Source organism: Protopterus annectens, chromosome 14.part0, assembly GCF_019279795.1.
Source record: "Protopterus annectens isolate FY-2018-M chromosome 14.part0, PAN1.0, whole genome shotgun sequence".
Taxonomy (NCBI): domain Eukaryota; kingdom Metazoa; phylum Chordata; order Ceratodontiformes; family Protopteridae; genus Protopterus; species Protopterus annectens.
Window position 1 is genome coordinate 615,150,447 of NC_056748.1, and position 23,731 is coordinate 615,174,177.

The window sequence follows — 23,731 nt, forward strand, 5'->3', positions numbered from 1 at the left end:
TACAATATTAACATCTGTTCTTAAAAGCAGCACTGTTGTTAACATATAGTATAAAGAAAGACCAGTTGGCGTAATAGTTAAGGTCTTCACCTCTGATGCACAAGATACAAAGTGTGATCCTGACCTCCACCCAGTGCCTGTTTGGAGTTTGCATGTTCTTCCTGTGTTTTTGTGGGGTTGCTCCACCTCCAAAAAAATGAAATGTTGTTTCCATCACAAACGCACCAATTAATGGAGCTGTGGGGATCAGCACAGTCTCTATATGATGCCCTATAGGAGGAAGAGTTGCATAGACCAACAGCTTTGGGCATCTACTGTGGTGCACAGTATCCTTGGATCACAGACGTGGCAGGGCTAGCCACTCGACAATGTAAAATATGTCTGGAGGTGATTCGGTCATGTTGAATAATGTCACCAAATGAGCATGGATATTTTTCTGTGATAAGTGGGTTGAGGACCCAACCTATGCTAGGGCCCCATGCTAATGATGGGAGTGGAGTATGTGCCCCTATTAAAATAAAAAGAAGAATGGCAGATGAATGCAGATAAAGAATTGATGCTGAAATACAAGATAAAACCTTTACCTTTCAGCTTCAATCAACACTGACTCTCAGATATTTAATACACATAAAAAACACACCTTTATATACACCTTCTAATCAATTCTTAATTAAATAATTGATTGTTAATTAAAACCCTAATATATATAAAAAAAAATAGTTTTTAAAATAAGAAAAAATGATAATTCATGTTTTATCAATGCATAATTTTTTGTTTTTTAAAAAATTTTTTTTATTTTTTTTGTTTTTTAGACCAGGTGGATGGGTCTTTTGGTCTGGTTGATCTGCTCCAAAGGTCTCTTTTGGTTTTTTAAAGGTTTAAAATAAAATCACTTTTGGCTTTTTCTTTTTACAGACCAGTGAACAAAAAAAAAAAAATTTAAATTTACACACACAGATGTGTTTATAAATAATACTTTAGGGTCTTTTTGTCTTCTTATATATAAAAATGTTCTAATACGTGCTGCCAAGCTCCTAGTGGTCATGCCAACATAGAATGCCGACGAACCGCATTACACAGAATATATATACTACACCGATGGTGTTACAAAATAATACCTGGAACTTCAAAAGTTCTGTCACTTCTAGTTACAAAAATGTAGGGACCTGTGGATATATACCTACAAATTTTACAATTGTAACAACAAAACATACCTCTTTTAACTATGTTATTTACTCTTGTAGAAGTGTTGTCCTGTTCTAATAATTTCTTTATATTGTGTTCATTTAGGAAAACAAAGTTTGGTTTGCTTCCTACCACTTTAAGAATCTCACTGTTTCCTGTATAATTCTCCAGTTCTTTTCCAGAGCTACTTTAATACACTTAGCATCACTGTTCATAGCCAAAGAGCAAACTAATCCAGGGTCATTAGATGTGGATTTTACCTTGTTAGTTGTATCTGTAGATTGTTTGTTTAAAATTGCTAAGTAGTGTGTATGGTATTTATTAAAAATTTCATTACCAATGTCCATCACTAAATTCTCATCATAGCCTCTATTTACAAACAAAGACATGATGAAATGAAATTCTTGTATTAAATCACTTAATCTACTGGTCATCCTGCAAGCTCTTATGTACTGACCCCTAGGAATATTTCTAATAATATATTTTGGATGGTTACTCTGAAAGTGTAAATAACTGTTTGTAAAAGTCTGTTTTCTAAAAATCTTACTATGAAACCTGTTTTCTTTTATGTCCCACCAAAAACATACGTCTAGAAAATTAATATTTAAACCTATGTTACCTTTTGTAAATTTCAAGTAATTAGATGTTGTATTAACTTCTTTGTAAAATTCATTTACTGTGTTGCTGTTTCCTTCTATTATAAAGATGAAATCATCTATAAATCTTGAATAAAATATTATCTTATATGTACTACTTAACTGAGACAGATGTTCAGCTTCCCACCACGCCATTACTATATTTGCATAGGCTGGTGCAGCCGGGGAGCCCATGGCTACCCCTCGTATTTGTTGAAAATATTGGTTTTTAAATACAAAATAGTTATTTTCTAATACTAGTTCCATAAAACTACATATTGTTGAAATTGTATTGTTAGAAAAAACAGTTTTCTTTGTTAAGTACAGCTTCTACACCCTCACCATGAGGTATACAAGTGTATAGCGACACCATCCAATGTAAAAATTATGTTTCTTGGGGTCAAAGGTTCCTTTCTCCTGAAAAATTCTCAATTTTTCTAAAAAATGACAGGAGTCTTTAACATAGGAATCACATTTCGAAATTAATGGCCCCATGCTACAAGGACCATCAAGAGGAGAACAGGAAAATTTAACCAAATTACTAAAAAGGTATAAATCACTTCACTTAGAAAACTGCTACTTTAAGTACTGTATTGAACTCGGCATAGTGCCGAAAGGATTATGGTTTTTTAAGTGCCCAAACGGCGTTAGTTTGGGAAGCACAATGTTTAGCACACTGGTAGATTTCTTTAAGGAAGCTGGCTTAAACTTTCTTAAATTGTTAATAGAACATAACAAACAGAAGATGGGACATTTGAAAAATGAGATTATTGATATTGAGAAGCAGTTAAGTGAACGTATTAGTGAAGAAAATTATAAAACATTTTTTCAAACAGTCTCGAAGGAAGTACAACAACATTCCTCTGACGTTACGAATAGAAAACAACAGAAATTGAACCGGGACATAGTCGCCTACAAAAATAAAAAGGCATATGAAAATTTTGCTGTTAACACGAGAACTGCTAACCCTAGAACTTTTAATGGAAGTGAAAGTAAATATAAGAAACAAATTACTTTCACTACTGACAAGCGTTTTAATGATGGAAAAACTCTAGCTTCACATGCCAGTCATACAACAGATGCAGTTTTTAATTCTGGTAGAGATGATAATATTGAATGTTTATTACAAGATGTTTATCAGAATAATGTCATGTCAGACAATGATGAGAATGAAATTATTTTAGATAATGAACCTAATGGTACCAATAGTGTAGAAGGTGTTGGTAACAAAAGAAAAGAAAATGGTGGAAATACAAGAACGAATGTCACCAACAAAGAGGTAGTACAAAATAAAAAAACATTGATAAACAGTTATAGTAAAAGCAATGTTTTGACACGCAGTAAAACTTTTTAAATGAAACTAATGAATGTTTTGACATTATTAATTTATCTAAGCACATTTTTAGCGACATTGAAATGAAAGTGTTAAAATATGGTTTAAATTTCGTACCATGCAGTCGAGGAAATTATAGTAGAACTGTGGTAGACATAAAAAAATTTACTAGAAAGATGAATTTAATATATGTGATGCATGATTTAAAGTCTACCAACAGTAATTTAATTAAACCTTCAAGCTACACACCAAAATTACACAATACAATTAAAGTCTATGAAGAAATGTGCATAGCTGACATAAATGAAGTGTTCAAAGCTAAAAATTACTTTATTGACAATCTTACTAAGTCTGAAAGGGCAGCATTAGGAAATCTTAGAACTTTGGCAGGACATTACAGATTCATGAAAAGTGATAAGGGTTCGAATATAGTTATTATGGAACAGGAAGTTTATGAAACTAGTATTCTAAACATCTTGGGAAATTCAAATGAATATAAAAAAGTAACTTTTTTTGACATACAGAAATCATATCGCTTCATTAATTCATTTCTTTATGAAGCGTTAATATCGGACGACATTAGTAATGAAATATACAACTTCTGTTTAGTAGAAAGTCCTAAAATAGGGGTCTTTTTTGGAATACCAAAAACGCACAAAAAATTAATTGACCCCCCATTTCGTCCCATAGTTTCTGCCCCTCATTCTATTTTTGAAGGAATCTCCTTAGTTTTGGATGCTAGCATGGGGCCATTAATTTCGAAATGTGATTCCTATGTTAAAGACTCCTGGCATTTTTTAGAAAAATTGAGAATTTTTCAGGAGAAAGGAACCTTTGACCCCAAGAAACACATAATTTTTACATTGGATGTGGTGTCGCTATACACCTGTATACCTCATGGTGAGGGTGTAGAAGCTGTACGAAGTTACTTAACAAAGAAAACTGTTTTTTCTAACAATACAATTTCAACAATATGTAGTTTTATGGAACTAGTATTAGAAAATAACTATTTTGTATTTAAAAACCAATATTTTCAACAAATACGAGGGGTAGCCATGGGCTCCCCGGCTGCACCAGCCTATGCAAATATAATAATGGCGTGGTGGGAAGCTGAACATCTGTCTCAGTTAAGTAGTACATATAAGATAATATTTTATTCAAGATTTATAGATGATTTAATCTTTATAATAGAAGGAAACAGCAACACAGTAAATGAATTTTACAAAGAAGTTAATACAACATCTAATTACTTGAAATTTACAAAAGGTAACATAGGTTTAAATATTAATTTTCTAGACGTATGTTTTTGGTGGGACATAAAAGAAAACAGGTTTCATAGTAAGATTTTTAGAAAACAGACTTTTACAAACAGTTATTTACACTTTCAGAGTAACCATCCAAAATATATTATTAGAAATATTCCTAGGGGTCAGTACATAAGAGCTTGCAGGATGACCAGTAGATTAAGTGATTTAATACAAGAATTTCATTTCATCATGTCTTTGTTTGTAAATAGAGGCTATGATGAGAATTTAGTGATGGACATTGGTAATGAAATTTTTAATAAATACCATACACACTACTTAGCAATTTTAAACAAACAATCTACAGATACAACTAACAAGGTAAAATCCACATCTAATGACCCTGGATTAGTTTGCTCTTTGGCTATGAACAGTGATGCTAAGTGTATTAAAGTAGCTCTGGAAAAGAACTGGAGAATTATACAGGGAAACAGTGAGATTCTTAAAGTGGTAGGAAGCAAACCAAACTTTGTTTTCCGAAATGAACACAATATAAAGAAATTATTAGAACAGGACAACACTTCTACAAGAGTAAATAACATAGTTAAAAGAGGTATGTTTTGTTGTTACAATTGTAAAATTTGTAGGTATATATCCACAGGTCCCTACATTTTTGTAACTACAAGTGACAGAACTTTGGAAGTTCCAGGGTATATTTCTTGTAACACCATCGGTGTAGTGTATATTGCTCTGTGTACGGTCTGCCCGGCATTCTATGTTGGCATGACCACTAGGAGCTTGGCAGCACGTATTAGGGAACATTTATATTACATAAAGACAAAAGACCCTAAAAGTGTATTATTTAAACATTCAACTGTCTGTACAAATTTTAAGAAATTTGTTTTCACTGTAGTAGAGGTCTGCCAAAAAGATCTAAGGGTAGGTGATTTTAAAAACCACCTTGAACAAAAAGAGACCTTGTGGCAGATCAAACTTAAAGCAGACCATCCACCTGGTCTAAATGAAACCATTAACATAAAATGTTTTTTAAAACACAGAAAATTATGCATTGATAAACAACATGAATTATCATTGTCTATTTTTTAAAACTATGAGTTTTTGAATATATAAGGTATTTTTAATTAACAATCAATTATTTAATTAAGAATTGATTAGAAGGTGTATATAAAGGTGTGTTTTACATGTATTAAATATTCTGAGGAAGTCAGTTGATGAAAGCGGTGATTAAAGGTTTTATACGCTATTTCTTGTGAAGCATCTGCATTTTATTCATCTGAGCCACCAATTTCTGCCATTCTTCTTTTTATTTTATGTGCCCCTATTGTCCAGTGTGTGCCTGCCATAAAGTCCAGCAGCCCTGAGTCAATAAGCTACTGGCTGGCCAGTCTGAGTTACCTGGGTTAGCTCTGTTGAGGGAAAGTTGGACATTAAACCAATCAACCTGTCAAGCTACATTCGATGTAGGTTCATTGTCAGGACAGAGCTTGGAAGTGGATGACATGATAGCAAGAAGGAGGTATGAAAGTGGCTTGGGATCCAGAATCTACTACTCAGGAGGAGGATAGGCTAGAAATGGTTTGAGAATTGTAATGAGAGAGAGGCTTCAGAAGGCAGTGAAGGATATCATTAGAATTAGTAACAGACCCATGGCAATCAGACTCCAGTATAATGATAGGGCAGTATTCATAATCTCAGCCTATGCCCCACAGCAGGGTTGTGATAGTGTGGAAAGGAGTGCATTCATACGGCAGTTGCAGGACCTACTAGATAAAGCAGGACAACAAGAACTGATGTTGATAATGAGAGACTTGAACGCACATATCAGGGCAGAAAGAACAAGATATGAGGACTGCCTAGGTCTACATGGATGAGAAACAAGAATAAAGAAGGATAGGCCATTCTAGACTTCTGCCCGGCAAATGGCTTGTTAGTAGCTAACACATGGCTCAGAAAGAGAGAGAGAGTCACAAGATCACATACAAGAATGGCCAACATGCAGCTTAGGTGGACTTCCTCCTTGTAAAAAAATGGCACAGGGACAGAATCAGTGACTGCAAAGTCAACCCCCAAAGCATAAACCACTGGTTGCCACAATCAGCTGCAAGCAATGGTCAGAGAAGGCTCTAAGTTCAACAAAGACCGGGCTGAAGACCTGGAAGTTGAATGGAGAGAAAGTACGACAGTTAAAGGAATTACTCAGGGCTCTAGCACCTCATGAAAAGAAGGAAATAGGTGGAGTTGAAGAAGAATGGCTGCACCTCAAGGCAACATGTGTGAGGACTACAGAACAGATATGTGGCCAAGCCAAGTATGGATATAAGGTACATAAAGAAAGCTGGTGATGGAATGCAGGAGTCCAGGAAGTCATCAAAAGAAGGAAAGTGTGCAGGAAAAAGTGGGAGATAGAAAAGACAGGCAAGGATCAGAAGGGTGTCTAACAAAGAAGCTAAGAAAGGAATTCCAATAGCAAAAAACAGAGCATTGGATGCACTCTGCCAGCTTCTCGAAAGTGATTCAGTAGGTGACAGAAAGAAACTATATCAGGTTGCAAAACAAAGACAGAAATATAAAGAATATAGTCAGACACCCTTCATAAGGGATGCCAACAACAACCTGCTCACCAGTTCACAACTCATCAAAGGCAGAGGGAAGGAGTACTTCCAGCAGCTTCTGAATGAAGAAATCCCCACAAAAGCTGTACTGCCCCAGACACAGCCTACGATGAAAGAAGAAGGGGAGCCTTAGGAAAATGAAGTCAGGGAAGACAGCAGGCTCAGATGAGGTCACAGCAGATATGATAAAGATGTGGGGTGAGATGGGGAGAAATGGCTGCTGAGGGTACTCATAGCAGTGCGGAGAGAAAGGCATATCTTAGATTACTTGAGATTAAGCATACTCGTGCCAATGTACAAGAACAAGGGGGATATCCACTACTGTGGGCAGTACAGAGGCATCAAACTCCTGTCACATTGCATGAAAGTTGTGGAGAGGATGAATGATAAACGAATACGCAGAGCAGTAGAAAGTAAGATGGAAGATGAAATGTTTGGATTCAGATAAAGATGCAGCACAACTGACCTGATCAGATGGTTGAGAAGAAGATACAGATAAGGAAGGAGGCCAACTGGGCATTCCTAGACTTGGAGAAAGCATATGACAAGGTCCCAAAAAAGCTGATTTGGCCAGTATTTCAGTGGTTGGAAGTCCCAGAAACATTGGTAGAATTAGTGCAGGCTATGTACAAGTACTCAGTGACTCAAGTACAAACAGTGTTTGGTTTCACAGAGGGGTTCCCAGTGGGAGTAGGTGTGCACTAGGGTTCAGCTCTGAGCCCATTACTGTTCATACTGTTGGTGGACTACATTAGAAAACAGGTTAGATGGGACAGATCAACAAAGTTGCTGTAGGCAGACAATATGGCATTACAGGCAGACTCTGAGCATGAACTTCAGCAAAGGATAGGGGAATGGAATGCAAAACTGAATGCACATAGGATGAAACTAAGTACAGATAAGACTGTGGTGATGGCAGCAAATTGGGGAAATCAAAAGATGCTGAGAATTGAGTTAGAAGGGAAGACTGTGGAACAGGTTAGTAACTACAGCAATCTTGGAGAGGTGGGTGAGGGGAAAGGAAGTCTGAATGAAGAGGTCAAGGCTATAATCAGACGGGCTTTAGACAACTGGCATAGAGTGTTAGGTGTAGTGCCAAAGATGCTGAAAAGTAAGGTGTAGAAAACAGTGGTGTGAGCAGCACTGCTGTATGGGACAGAAACCTGAAGAATAAAAGCAGAGCAGATAAGAAAGCTGGAGGTGATGGAAATTAAATGCCTGAGAAGGGTCATAGGATGCACACTGTGGGACAGTTGAAGAAATGACAACATAAGAGCAGAAGCCAAAGTAGCTCCAATTGCATAAAAGATCAAAGAGAACAGATTACGGTGGTTTGGGCACATTTGTAGGAAAGCAGAAGACAATCTGGTGCAGATGATTTGGGACAGACAGGAAGAAGGTAAGATAAAACGAGGTGGATGGATTGTGTGAGAGACAGGCAGAAGTATGGCACTGAATTGAGAGAGATGGTGACAGCTAACACAATCCTGACCCCATGTAGAAAAATGGAAAAAAAGGGGGTGGTTGATGATGATAAAGAGAGAGACACATTAAACATTAGGCATAACTCCACACCCAGCATCCAAAAAAGTAGCAACATATCTGTTGATACTACAGTCCATAAACTAGGGAATTTCTTTTAAAACCAGGTTAAGTTATTTTAAAATTTCCAAGATCTTATACAGCTGTAGAAATTAATAAATTCCTATTCATGATGAATATTGTAGACCTATGTGATGAGTTCTTGATGACATAAAACTTTGAGCTGAGCTGATAACTTTTAGCAAGATATGTTTTATTTTGGAACAGTTACAAAATATGCTATAGATCAGTCACTTTTTAAGAGTAAAACTCACAGCCTAGAGAAATTAAAGTCAAAATGAATCCATTTTATGATTTCATGCAATAATTATTATGAATGATCAGCAATGTTGATGATAAGACCTGGAAAATAGAAGATGCTTAAAAGGAGCCTCCACATGATACATGATCCCCCAATCTGTTTCAATTTCTAACAGATGCAAATGCTTAGAACACTATTTTGATATATATATATATATATATATATATATATATATATGAATCTACTTTATATTGTTGAAAAAACACTTATGCGAAATTCACAATGTCGAGAACACTTTGCTGAAAAGGCATATTATCGAACACCCGGAACATCACAATTTCATTCTGGGAAATGAACCACTGGGCCACCGCTGTGAACCTTGTCCTTTTCTCCTCTATAGTGCAATCTTGGAGTTGGTATATTTAGCTGGGGGGCTGTGGGGGGGGGCAAAGCTCCCCACACAGGTGTGTTTGCTTTGCTTTGTTTTTCCTGTGTTGGTGGACAAGAGGTCCAATTCCTGGAGTGAAATTGTGATGTTCTGGGTGTTGATAACATGCTGTTTCAACAAAGTAGTCTCAACATTGTATGAATTCCACATGTTTTTTTTGACAATATAAAGTAGATATATATATATATATATATATATATATATATATATATATATATATATATATATATATATATATATGGGTCTACTTCACATAATCGAACATATGATCGAACATTTGAATGTTCGAAAATGTGAAAAAAAAGAAATAAAAAAAAAAACTAAAGGGTGCTAGCAGGGGGGCAAGCACCCCTGCTCCCCCCCACACCCCCCACTATTTAAATATACCAACTCCGAGATCGCACTACATTGTGGTAAAGGGAAATCTTCCCATTCCACTCCCTATGGAGATCCCCATTCAGACCAGTTGAGCTTTTAAAAGTTTGATCATATGGTCTCGGCCATATGAAAGTCGACCTTTTAAAAGTTCGACCATCTGAAGGGAACCCGTATACATATATATATATATATATATATATATATATATATATATATATATATATCTGAAGAGAGAGAGAGAGATTTTGGATACAGAAAAGTTTTAAGAGATATGTTGCTCATCCAAGATAACATTTTATGAGCAACTGTGGACTGATAAGATAGAACCTCTCAGCAACTACACTGCAGCAATTTTAATTAAATTTAGCCTGAAATACTCATAGGATTTTAATTGTTGAAGATTTGATAGCTCTCAAACTGAGGACAGTCCATCATTCTTAAGTAAATGAACAAGCATTTTATTTTTAAGAAAGGGAAAATCAGAAACAGAAATTGCATTCTTATTAATGGTAATATTAAGATTTCTCAGTAGTGATAAATATCACATTTATGGTACATTGCCATTTTTTGACCCAGTCTCTGACAACCATATAGCAGTAGCTGTACTACTTTAGGCATCCTGTTGGGTAAATAAATGATTTCTTTTAAGAATGGCTGGACATTGAAACTGATATCCAAGGTTTTCATTAAATAATATAGCATTAGACCAGCAACAATTCCCTTAAGAATACCCTCTGTCCATTCCAAAAGCATTTTTATACAAAATGGATGTGACACATTGCATTTTATAATGAGCATGTTTTGCCTCGTATAGATATGCTGGATAGCTCTCATACGTCCTTGAATTAACTAATAACAAAAACCACCTGGCTCCGTGGTAGGATGAAACAACAATCTTTATTAGTTATAAAAAAAGTTTGCTCAAGGTAACCCAAAAGGTTTTACATCACAGTAAGCCACCTTAAAAACTTGGTACTTCCTTGTTGTACTGGTAATACAGGTGAACAAGTACCAAACGTTTCAAGTGTGTTTTCAAAAAGCTTATATAAAACTAGCTGGTGTGTTTACACACTGTGTATAAATCTATCAAGTCAAAGCACACTTGGCCACGGAAAAAACTTTTCTTAAAAACACTAAGAACAGCTGTACACATGTAAAAGCCAAACAATATAAAAAGCTGGTGTATTTAAATAATTCAGTACCTTTTCCTTGAGTAATGCCAAGTTGAAGCACAGTCCCAGGTGTAAACTGTCAGCACACTGCCATGAAAGTTCCAATGGAGTGACTGAGATAGCATCCACATTGAGTCAAACAGTCAAAATAGCCACATAGTAGCAAATTCAAAGAGGCAAGTTGCTTTTAAGAAGTTAGTCCAGCAAAGGTGCTTCTTTAAGTTGTAGAACTTCTTTCACGTTGTAAAAACCAACAGGTAGATGAAACCAAACAGAAGAAAGTACTTGTACACTTGAAGTTCTTCCAGCAAAATCGCTGGTGAAAATAAAAGTCTATTTCTTACCCCAAGTGTAAACTGTCAGCACACTGCCATGAAAGTTCCAATGGAGTGACTGAAAAAGCATCCACATTGAGTCAAACAGTCAAACCAGCCACATGGTAGCAAATTCAAAGAGGCAAGTTGCTTTTCAAAAGTTAGTCCAGAAAAAAATGCTTCTTTAAATTGTAGAACTTTTTTCACGTTGTAAAAACCAACAAGTAGATGAAACCAGAGGGGGTGTGGGGGGTGCAGGGGGGCTTGACCCCGTGCAAAAGATGTTTTTTTTTTTAGTCAGCTGATCTGGCGACTAGACTTCAGCGAAAGTGCACTTTCATTGAAGTGCACTTTCGCTGAAGTGGGCATCAACTTTTCTTTTACCAAAGTAATGAAATTTAGACGAAGAAAAGTAGATCCATATATATATATATATATATATATATATATATATATATATATATATATATACATGCACACACACACTATATATATATATATATATATATATATATATATATATATATATGATAAACCCTGTATAGTATATAGGAGAGATAGGTGTTTTAAAAATGTATTAGAAGGTAACTACTCTGGAAAGAAAGATGGGTATATGCGTAAATGTGGAAGGTGTGCACAGTGTCCCCTAATATTAGAAACTAATATGGTGTGTATCAGGAGTTATGGAAAAGTTTGTTTGGCTAGGATTAAATGCCTTGTTTATATTGCAATTTGTCAAGTGTGTGAGCAATTTTATATTGGCAAAACTATCAATATATTATAAAAGTGTATTTATCAACATACATATGATATCAGGAGGGCCAACATGAACAACGCCTTGGCTAAGCATATCATAGAGTATCCAAAGCATACTTTTACATTTTCTGTTTGGAACAAGTTTGTTTTGAAGGGACCAGGGGTGGACCTGTTGAGTTACTTCTTGAATACAAGGAACTACTCTGGCAATTGAGATGTAATGCTACCAACAACTATGGATTAAATGACACATTATCCATTTCAAGTTATTTAAAACTTAAGTCTGATTTTCACTTGTAGATACATAGAACAAACATGTACTGGTTGGTTTAATGTTCATTTGCATTTATTATGATTTTGGTTATAACATTTTTATTTATATTTAGGTTAATTTATTGAATTGTTAATTACTCATCACAATACATGAGTGACTTGACAGATTTTTTTTTTATATATTTTACAGTATGAAATATAGTCTATAAATTTTGCTAGATTATTGTGCATGCCCTAATTAGTAATATGTTTGGAATAGGATGCTCAGTTTTTAAATCTTAGTGTTAGGTCTTAACCAATGAGGATGTACAATTTAGACATGTGATAGGAGTATTTTTGGATTTAGTGAGATGTTTAATAATTTTAATTATTCTGATGAAGTCTTGGGGTGAACGCCTGACGAAAGCACTCAATTCAATAAAATATGTTCAGTGGTTTCATAGTCAGCTCTGTGGAGTCATTTCTATGTATGGGTCTATGTTGACCCATCGAAATTACTTACCCGACTCCACTTCTCTGAAACAACGTTAAACCTAAAGACCGGACTGCCAAAATCCTTTCCCTGTGAAAGGGATATATATACATATATATATATATATATATATATATATATATATATATATATATATATATACACACACACACATATATATATATATATATATATATATATATATATATATATATATATATATATATATATATATATATATATATATATATATATATATATACACACAGCCAAAGTGTGGTATATTGATGGGTCAAAGTAGAGCTATACATATATATATATATATATATATATATATATATATATATATATATATATATATATATACACACACACACACACACACACACACACACATATATATATATATATATATATATATATATATATATATATATGGGTCTTATTCTCTTTATCAAAATTACACTTACCTGAATAACAACATCCCAAGATGACTTCTTTGAAACACAAAGTATTCAAAACCACAGATCACTGATACTTTACATAGGGAAAAGAATCACTTGGCCACCAGGGCAAAATAACACAAAGGAACACATTTAAATCCACGCAAGTGTGGGGCTTCACCCCCCACTCTCCCTTATGTGGGGGGCTGCACTCCCCACACTCCCCTAACTAAATATACTATCTACGAGATTGCACTACACTGGGAAGAAGGTCAAGGTTCACAATGGTGGTCAAGTGGTTCTTTTCCCTGTATAAAATATTGGTGATCCGAGGTTTCGAATAGTTCATCCTTTGAAGAAGTTGTCTCAGGATTTTGTTATTTAGGTAATTGTAATTTCGATAAAGGAAGGCAGACCCCTATATATATATATATATATATATATATATATATATATATATATATATATATATATATATACAGCCAAAGTGTGATGGATTCATTAGCTGTGTGCATGTGCCAGAGACCTTTCTTCAATCCATATTGTACATGTCTTTTCCCAAATGTCACTCTCCATGGGGAAGTTGGCACTGGTTACTCATTTCCATCCTTCCCTGCTCAGCTCATTCAGTGCTTGGCCCAGTAACTGAAATAGAGTCAAGAGCCAAATGGGGCATAGTCAGGGTCTTATCCTGCTGTGCCACAGGATGAGAAATACTACGATGCTATTATACATTAATGTTGTTTTGTTCATTAAATCTCAGTCAGCAGTCTTTTTGTAAATGTTTGAAGATACTTTTACCATTCCCCACATCCCATATTTGTTTCACGTCAAATACGTCTGTTCTGAGAGATCATATTTAATGGCGCAAAATAAACTTTTCAAACAAAATGGTGTTCACATGCATTTTTATGCATGCTAATAAGTGTTTGTAAGAAAAGGAAACAATTTTTTTAAAGGTTGCAAAATGCAAAGTTTAAAAGGTTACTTTTGAATGTGGAAGACACAATCTACCGAGCCGTGTTTATGGCAGGAATATTTATGGCTGGGCAGGCAGTGTTTACATCACTTAGGGTTTCAGATCTAATTATGTTGGTTTAGCATAGGTAGGTAATTGCAAATTATTTATGTAATTGCCAAACTGTTAATTTAATGGTATGGCAATTACATAACTAATTTACAATTACCTACCTACAGTAATCTAGTATAATTACAGCTGGAAACCAACGTGACGTAAGTGCCACATGCCCAGCCAGGAATATTCATGCCGTAAACACGGCTCGGTACATTTTGCCTTCTGTGTTCTGAAGCAAATTTTAAAACTGTTTTATTCATAAATAGGTACGAAATGGCCATTTCTTATGAAAACAAAAGAGTGTTTTGCATCTTTAGACATGATTTTTAAGGCTTTGTGGTAAGTAAGGATCCAAGAAACATAGTTATATCGACACATCAATATCTAGTTTTATCTTCTAATAAGAAAAAACATTCTTGCTTAATATACTGCACTCATTTTAGCAAACAACAAACACTACAGTTAAGGCCTTAGTACTCTTATGTGGAAAATCTTTCCATGTCATTATAAAGCGCAGTCAGATTTGTTGAATCACTCTGACATACCTTACCATAACTACTAATTTAACAACAGACAAGAAAATTCACTTGCAGAGAGGTTAAAATGTCTATTTGTACTCACACTCCAGAAGTCGCTCATACTACCAATCGAGTTAAAGCTGACTCCACTGCTTCCTGATGTGTAGAGAAAGAGGTTCGACATCACGTTAGTGTAATAATATGCACTTGAGCTTGTCATTCCATATGTTACTAACCAGGAAAAAATGAAAAGACAGCTCAGGGTTATAATGTGCTAGCACAGTCTGTAGAAGATGAACTTGGTGATATTTTATTCAGATTACTAAATGTATTTGAAAAAAACATTCTTAAAGAAGATAACATCAATCACATATCGTGTGATCCATTACATTGCATCATGCAAACTTATCATACCTTATTACCCACATTATATCATTTATAAGTTTTTAATGCACAGCTCTGTGCTTGCTAAAAGATACAAAATATGTCCATTACATCAAATTTTAAGAGCAATGATCTATTTGTCATGGTTTCAAATAACTGTATCACTTCTAAAAGCAAAGGAGACAGATACATGCAGACACGGAGACAGGGAATGAGACTGACATCTTTGAAAGAACATTGTCCACGTAGTTGGTTTCATACACTCAACAATATAAACTGCACTGTCACCCAACAACCTAGTTAAGAACTGTAGCTCCAATACTGTATGCATAGAATAGTTCAGATTTTTCATTTTGGCTTCAGACATTTGAAAAAGTAGTATAATAACTTACAATAAGAGTACATATGCAACTAATCACTGTTACACTATTAATAATGTATAGGATATCCTGCCAAGGGTAGGCATACATCCGGCAAACATAACAAAGCCTGGGCTCCCTCGCCAGTGCTGCATGTCCAAAGTATGACCTCAGCCCAACAGAGGCAGAAGTACATAAATGATGTACGGATGCAAAATACCTCAGGACTTTCTTGCCTCAGACAAGCAGCTGAAGCAAAAATGGGGCAATTATATACGTATGTACAAATTAAAAAAGAGGTGCAAAGCATACATGAGCCCACCTTCCGCAAACTTAAAAGAAAGAGAAAGAAACACTGATTGGTTGGACATCTACTCTTACAGAACTTACCATCCTTCCATGATTGTTGCTGCAGTATTAATAGCCTATGGGAGAGTCTCAAAGCTGTCTAAAAAGATAGGGAGGAGGAACCCTGAGCACTGTTATGGTCCAAAAGGCCTAGCAAAACTGAATGAGCAAGCCTTATGCTATTCTTAGGAAAAACATTAATCTTGTAATGTTTTTTTTGAAAGTGTGACTGAAAATGTAGAACAGGGTCAAGACATGCAATAAAATCAAAGCTTGGCATGTTATATTAGAGGTAGTGTTCAATTAGCTGAGAAGATAACACTCAGATATTTAATGAGACAATAAATCTCAAAACAAGAGATGTGTAGGGAGATTAGTTAAATCCAGAGAAGGAAAACAAAAAGTTATAGTTTAGAAGCTGTTAGTCTGCCTAAATAAGCAATATCTGCCATGTAAAGATTTTGGTCAACAGTAAACATGACCTGGTAGAAATGTGGAGTTGACAATGACGAGAAAGGCAGAGATCTGCCATTTAGATCTTTTCTTCAGCTCTCTGGAACTTGATTAATGCAGTTATGCTGATGTGCCTTAACTGTAGTGTTAAAATCAAACACTTTGAAAGATTATTTATGGTTAAAGCTTTTTTGGACATTGTTTTAATAAGAAATTAGCCTACCTTTATATTTAGAGGCAGAATAATGTGGCAGTTATGATGTTGGACAAGGTAGTGGTGACCTCTGTTTTTATTCTTATTGTCTTCCACTTACATACTATATGACATCCGGAAAGTCAATATCTTCTTCATACTCCTGTCATACACTCCTCCTGAGATCAACTTGAACAAAGTCCTTTTGGCACTTTCCAAAATTGAAAACTCTACTTCCATAGGTCCTGGCAATACCCAGGATGTCTGCTGAGGAATAGTGAACCTCTCTACTGACTCTGGCAATAACAGGCCTATTAGTCTCACTAGTATTATTTGTAAAGCTTTGGAATGGATTACAGATGAACAAAACAATGATATAGGTGACTTTGTATCCCTGGCTATACATTAGTTTGGCTTTGTAAAAGGTAAATTGTGCCTGCTCAACCTTAAGTTCTTTGAAAGGATTACTAAGTCCATGGATTAGTGACATACTGTCCACACTGCTTATCCAGACCTTGCCAAGGTTTTTGACACTATCCCCCATGCTGCAATTATTGACAAACTATTTCCAGCTCAACATTAACCTACTACAAATCACTGGACAGGTACTTGTTTGTAATAGTACTTCCAACCACCAGGAACTAACTGTTAAAGTTAATCAACAAAAAAGTACTTTATCTAACTGCAACCATTCTTCTAATAGAAACACTCCACAATCTCATGTATCAGATCAGTCTGAAACATTTAATTTTGGTGTTTGGTTAAGTAAAGACTTTTCTTTGGCTCCCAAGCAACAACTTATTCCTGTGGCTCAAGAATTGATTTTACATTTTGAAAAGAAACTTGCACAGTTAATATGTTTACAACTAGAACATGCATATTTGAGTCAATGCATTCATTTGGGTAGGGTCCAAAAGGTCTTGGGTATTTCAAATTTCTGAATGGTATTATACCTGGGTCCAAATTTCAATTGGACTTGATAGAGTTATTCAACAAACAAGGACTTGAACTTTTAACTTTGATTGTTAACAACAAGTGTTTGACAGAGAGTTTAAAAGTTTCAACAGTTACATGATGCTATTATTATTGATTTATTTTTTCCACACATAAAACTCTATATGATAATGTATTTATTAATGTTGATCTTCAAATGGAAAAAGTAAAGAATAGAAAACATGTGAAATTGGCAGGGACAAATAGCAGTACAGTTCTGAGAATGTATTTCCCTTACAGGTTAAACAGAATACCACATTGTTCCTAGTCCTTTACAAGATAATAATGCTGACCTTTGGGGCCCAATAGATAACCAGGTATCTTCTGTGGATGAAGTATCTCCACAGGACCCAACTAATGACGATGAGAAATTACATGTTGACCCCTTAGAGTTTCCAGGTCTCTGCAGTTCCAAGAGGTTAGTGAGACAAGGAAACCCATCACATTACAAAACCCATGGACCTCCGGGTCAACAATCCAGAACAGGTATACGAGGCGCACACATGAGAGGGAGAGGGAGGAGCAGGGTTTTTTTGAGAAACAGACCATTTTAACTGAAATTAATTCACCTAGTGCCATTGTGTTTGGGAAATCACTGTATCACTACCATTCCTAATAATTTTACTATTTACAATTACAGTGGTTTGGAAATAACCAATGACTGCTTTTCTCTTTTTGAAAAGGGGCTTACTGTTGTACGAATGGCCATGTACAATTTAGTAGACACTCTTGTAGGATTTAAACTATATGTCAGGAAGTTGAAGTTTGCTGCACAATTTGAGAACACTGCAGCTGAATATATTACAGATAAAAAGGCATTAAAAAATAAAAGTTTAACAATGCCAACCGAAAACCCCACTATACAAGTTTTAGCCGATACTTGTGAACGTGAACTCGACAAACAATTCGCAAGAGGGAATATGTAAACAAATAGCTACAATTTAAACCAACAGGAATATTCCCTACTGCAAGAATTAAAAAGGGACCATTCTGTCAGAATTATGAAGCCTGACAAGGGCTGTGGGGTTGTGTTATTTGATAGTTTTAATTACAGTGCAGAAATGCTAAAAATACATTATGAATGTGGGTCTTATACTACAGTCTCTATCAATGAGGTTAAAATAGCATAGAACAAAATGAATCAGTATTTAGAGGAGGGTTTACTACAGCAATATTTGGACATTGACAAATACAATAAAAAAAAAACAATCATTTGATGTCATCTAACTTTGGAATACCAAAGTCACATACGATTATAATTAATCCACCCTATTGTTTCAGCTGCAGTATCAGTTTGCAGTAATGATAGACAGAATGTTGAAATCTATCAAAGAGATGCCTACACATATGATTAGGAACTTTTGGGATTTTTTTAGGAAGAATTAAACCAGAATTATGGGGAAGTGACGTTACCCTTTTAACCATCAATGTAATAGATTTGTTTTCTTGTATACCCCAAGACTCTAGTTTAGAATTATTCCATGAAGCCCTTAGAAGTTTTGATTTTTTGACATCTGGTGATATTGATTTACTGCTTGAACTTATGGAGATAGTCTTAAGGAGCAATTTTATTTGGTCTGAGGATGAGATTTTTAAACAGACCAAAGCTGTTGCAATGAGTGCAGCTTGTGCCTCTATATATGCAACTTTAGTGATGCTTGCATGGGAAAGTAAACATCTGTTTCCTTCTTCATTTTTAAGTACATTAAGTTGTACTTACGATTTCTAAATGATATATTGATTTTATGGACGAGGGGTTCAGACTCTATCCCAGAATTTACTGAATACATTAATGAAACAACTACATTTTTGAAGTTTACCAGTCAAATTGATAATAAGCAAATTAATTATCTTGATACCACTATTATTAAAGAGATTAAAGGTTTTTCTTATAATATATATATAAAACCAGCATTTTCAAATAGTTATCTATATTTCAAAAGTTCACACCCATTTTTTTTTTAAATCCTAGTAAAGGGCAATTTGTAAGGTTGCCCTATATGATTTCGGACAAGGGCTTGTTTGATATTGAAAGAACTAAGTTAGAAAAAAATGTTTTTAGAAAGGGAATATCCCTATGATTTATTAAGGGCCATCAGTGATGACATTTTTTGAAGGGTGGGGGGTGAAATATATTCCTTTACACAGTATCAGCTTGAACAATGAGATCAACACCAGTAAACGAGTTATTTTAAATTTGGACAAAAATAGTCTTGTTTACCATAAAGATACAGAAGTTATAACTGACAAGTATTTATGTAATAGTAATTCATTAATAAAGACATCTGATGTCAGTTTATATAAAAGGGCTTTTTACTGTACAGTACAGTGCTGGTACATATATTGTGAAAAATATATTAAATAACTGGTGTATTTTGACAAGTGATGATAAACTACAAAGAACTTTAGGAAAGAAACCAGCTTTTATTTACAAAAGAGCAAACAACATTAAGAACATTGTTGAATTTAACAAATACACACCTCTGGAATGCAAAGAGAATAGAAACACTAAGAAATGTAGCTTTTGCAGACAATGTAAATATGTTTTAGAATTTAGTTCCATTAAGTAACAGCATAAATTCAGTGATTTATCTTCAAGGGGAAACTGCACTAGCAAGGGCTTAGTTTATTCAGCTCTGTTTTCACCTGTACACCATTATAGGTGGGAAAAACAGAGCGACAACTTAAAAACTGGATATACAAACATTATTATGACATTTCAAAATGTAATACCAGTAATGTTCTATATAAACATACCTTGGAGTGCAAGGATTTTAAAAATGTTTCTTTTGTCATGTTAGGAAAAATAACACACAACCATAAGGAATGAACATGGAAAGAAAGAAAAAATAGAGACTAAGGCTTTACTGTGGCAAATGAGGCTGGATGCTAATCATCCACCCAGTTTAAACGATTCACTTTCTTTGATTCTGGTGCTTAAAGAAAAGGCTAGGAAATTATAACTAAGAAATATATACAAACACAGTTTATCTATTTATTTAATTGTTACTTGATGTATAAATATTTATTGTTTACTATTTTAAGAAATTTAGGATGGAATTTATTCATCTATTCATTTATCAACTTATGGTAAAAAATGATGTCCATATTTTTACAGAAAACAATGCTTGTTTTCAATGATGTGATTTTGAGTTGGCTCATTTATTTTAAACTTAAGCTGCTATTTAACTAAATATGGTTTTATACATGTTTTTTAGTCCCCTTGACCGATTGAAATGTGTTACATGTTTTAAGTGTGTTGTCTTCTAGTTTTCTGTACTTTATTTTTAAGCACATAGAAGCATTAAAACAAGTTAATTACTTCTGGATGTTCATTGGTTAACATTGTTCAACAATTTTTAATTAACTTAATATAAACTATCTTATTATCATTGTTTGTCATTCTGAAGTAGTCCTTTTTGTCGGTGGACAAAAAGCTAAAGTTGTAGTTTTTAAAGCTTAAATAAACTGAATTTCAAATTCACTTTTAAGACTATCAGTTCATGCTAGTTATTGACTTCCCATTCTGGAGTTGGTGGCTGCCTTTGCTGGTTGTTTGCTGTTTGGACTGGTAACCGGCTGACTTGCAGAACCCATACCATTAAGATAAGGAGTATATGCTCTAGAAAAAAATGTCTCTAGTGGTATCCCACAAGACTCTGTGCTGGGTTTTCTCCTTTTTAGTATATATTTTTTATGACATAAAAGCTGATATCAAGGGAAGCTTTGGCTATCCATGTTTGTTGATGATTGCAGACTGAGGTCATTTATCAAATCTCATTATGATTCTCAAATTCTCCAGCAAGAGCTGGACTAAACAAATGCTTTGTCTAATAATCACGGGTTTACCATTAACGCCAAGAAATGCAGCATAGCTACTTTCGGGAAATCGATTATCAATATTATTTACCATATAGATAACATTCCACTTATATTTGACATAGTCATCAGAGACTTGGGTACATAGGTGGATAACAGTTTCCTTTGACCACCATGTCTCTCTGGTGGTTAGAAAATCCTTCTACCTATAGGTTCATAGGTGTTTACTATGCCAATGATCACAAGGTCAAAATTAAATGAATTACAATGGATTTTTAGATTAGCTGCTCATAAGCAGTATGGTTTAAATGAATTTATATCTATTAAACCAGTTTTAAAATTGAAACGGCTTTTTTTGAAAATTGGAAGAGGACAGATCTGAATCTCCTTCACAGCAGTGGAAGCAAAAAAACTATTGATATATACGTATTAGTGAGATCTCACTTATATATATTGTTATGTAGCCACTGCTGAAAAACAGAATTTGACATACTTTGAAGTTAAACACCTAATATCAGGCAAATTTGAGTTCTCATATTGGTTAACCCAGGTGGAACACAGTAAAAGGACCACAGATGTGGTTTGTTTAGATTTCAGTGAGCACTTTGACAGAGAAACACAACATATTTTAGTGAACAAATTAAATAACTATACAGTGAGGAGCTGGGTATATATTACTGGCTGGAAAAAAACACAGACATTCATAACAAATGTTGTACTTTCAGTTGAAAGAATGGTTACAAGTAGAGTAAGACAGGGTTCATTACTAGGGCAAGTCTTTCTGATATCCACGTAACTGACATTGCAAAAGCTCTTGAAGGAAAATGACTAATTTTGCTTTAAATACAAAGATATGCATTATGAATAATACACAAGAAGTAACAGAAAGAATCAAAATTTTACAATCGGGCAGGAATCAGCAAAAACAACAAAAGTAGAAGGGTCCTGTGTAATCATCAGATGATCTAAATGTAAACAAGCACCGTGACAAAGCTGCAAAGAGAGCACACAGAGTACTGGCATGCAAAGGAAAAGACATTCTGGTTAAAGACAAGAAGATATTATCTCTGTGTACAGATAACTAATAAGAATGCAAATGGAGGGTTGTTTCCTTTTCTAGAAATCTATTTTTTTTCATGAGAAAACTTACAGGACAGAAGCAGAATAGAGCAGGAGAACCAAACAGCGCATGGTTTTCCTTACTGGAAAGGAGGTTGAGGGGGTATATGACAAAAACATGTAAGCATCTCAAGGGAATTTATAGAAATGAAGTGAATACAATCTTTTATAAGAAAGATAAGAAAATAAGAAGACACAGACTGAAAATAAACAGTGGGAGATTCAAGCACTATATGATCAAGGGGAAATATGAAAATATATGAAAAATATATTTTTTAAATAAAGGATGGAGGATAATTTGGGAACACAAGTTGATAGCAATCTAAACTTCGATCACCATGTGCCCACAGTGGTAGGGAAAGTCTTCAACATTGTGCATTTCATGAGTAAGGGCATCACATCCAAGACTAAGGATGTTATAACTCCTCTGTACTCGACCCTCATCAGACAACTAATAGAGTACAATGCTCCCTCTTGCATATTCCTCACCAGACACCTGCGGCAACTAGAGAGACCACAGAGGTTTCTCACAAAAAAAAAAAAAATTTAGGGCCTCCAAAACATAACCTACATGGAAAGACTGAAAACCCTGTCACTGTATTCTGTATCCTACATGCTGCTGAGGGACAATTTGTGCCTGACCTACAGAGCAGTCTCTGACCCTGCCATAATGGAAATGCTGCACATCTGCAAGTCTAATGGGACAAGAGTCACTCACTCCAGGGATCTCAATCTAACCTGTGGCGTTAACAGAACATGCTGGAGAGACAGATGTATCTCCCAGAGATTGCTGCTCCTCTGGAATAAACTCCCAATTCACATGAAGCAGAGCAGAGGTCCTCAGTGACCCTGTTCAAATGCAACCTGGACAATTGGATGGGACACTGTAAATTCACTCAGGGGTGGCACCTATGTCCATCATGAACAATGGGAGTCGGTGCTGATCATAGACTCGGTCTGTGAATAACAACCATAGGGAACATGGGTATAACATGGCTAAGCTTGTAAAGACCCTAGGGCCATTAACCTGGTAACCTCCTATGAACCTATAGGTATGGTATGTAGCATGTCTCAAAGATAAGGGAATGTGCAGAGTTGGGGGGCAGGCAAATCCTTTTTAGCTGTTGAAATCTGTTTCTTTTTTTCATTATTATGTCACCATTATTTTCCAATGAGCAGCCTGAAAAAGGGATGCATTTGTGGCAACCACCTAAGCAGTGGTAATTTATAGTAGTTTTGCATTAATGAAGTTTTTCCATTTACAAAAACTTTTGTGCACTAAAAGTCTATTGCATGAATGGTGCTAGAGGTCTGCAAAACATTGATAAAAATGTATAATAC

At 34.9% G+C, this 23,731-nt stretch overlaps 1 protein-coding gene across 1 annotated transcript in view; it reads right to left on the reverse strand.

Moving 5' to 3' along the window:
• The window catches only part of PKD2L1 (polycystin 2 like 1, transient receptor potential cation channel), a 505,878-nt gene that overhangs the window by 367,142 nt on the left and 115,005 nt on the right, over nucleotides 1-23,731 (reverse strand). The window contains exon 3 of the mRNA XM_044056364.1: nucleotides 14,826-14,953. Within this exon, the coding sequence (XP_043912299.1) occupies nucleotides 14,826-14,953 (128 nt within the window). The remainder of the gene's footprint in view (nucleotides 1-14,825; nucleotides 14,954-23,731) is intronic.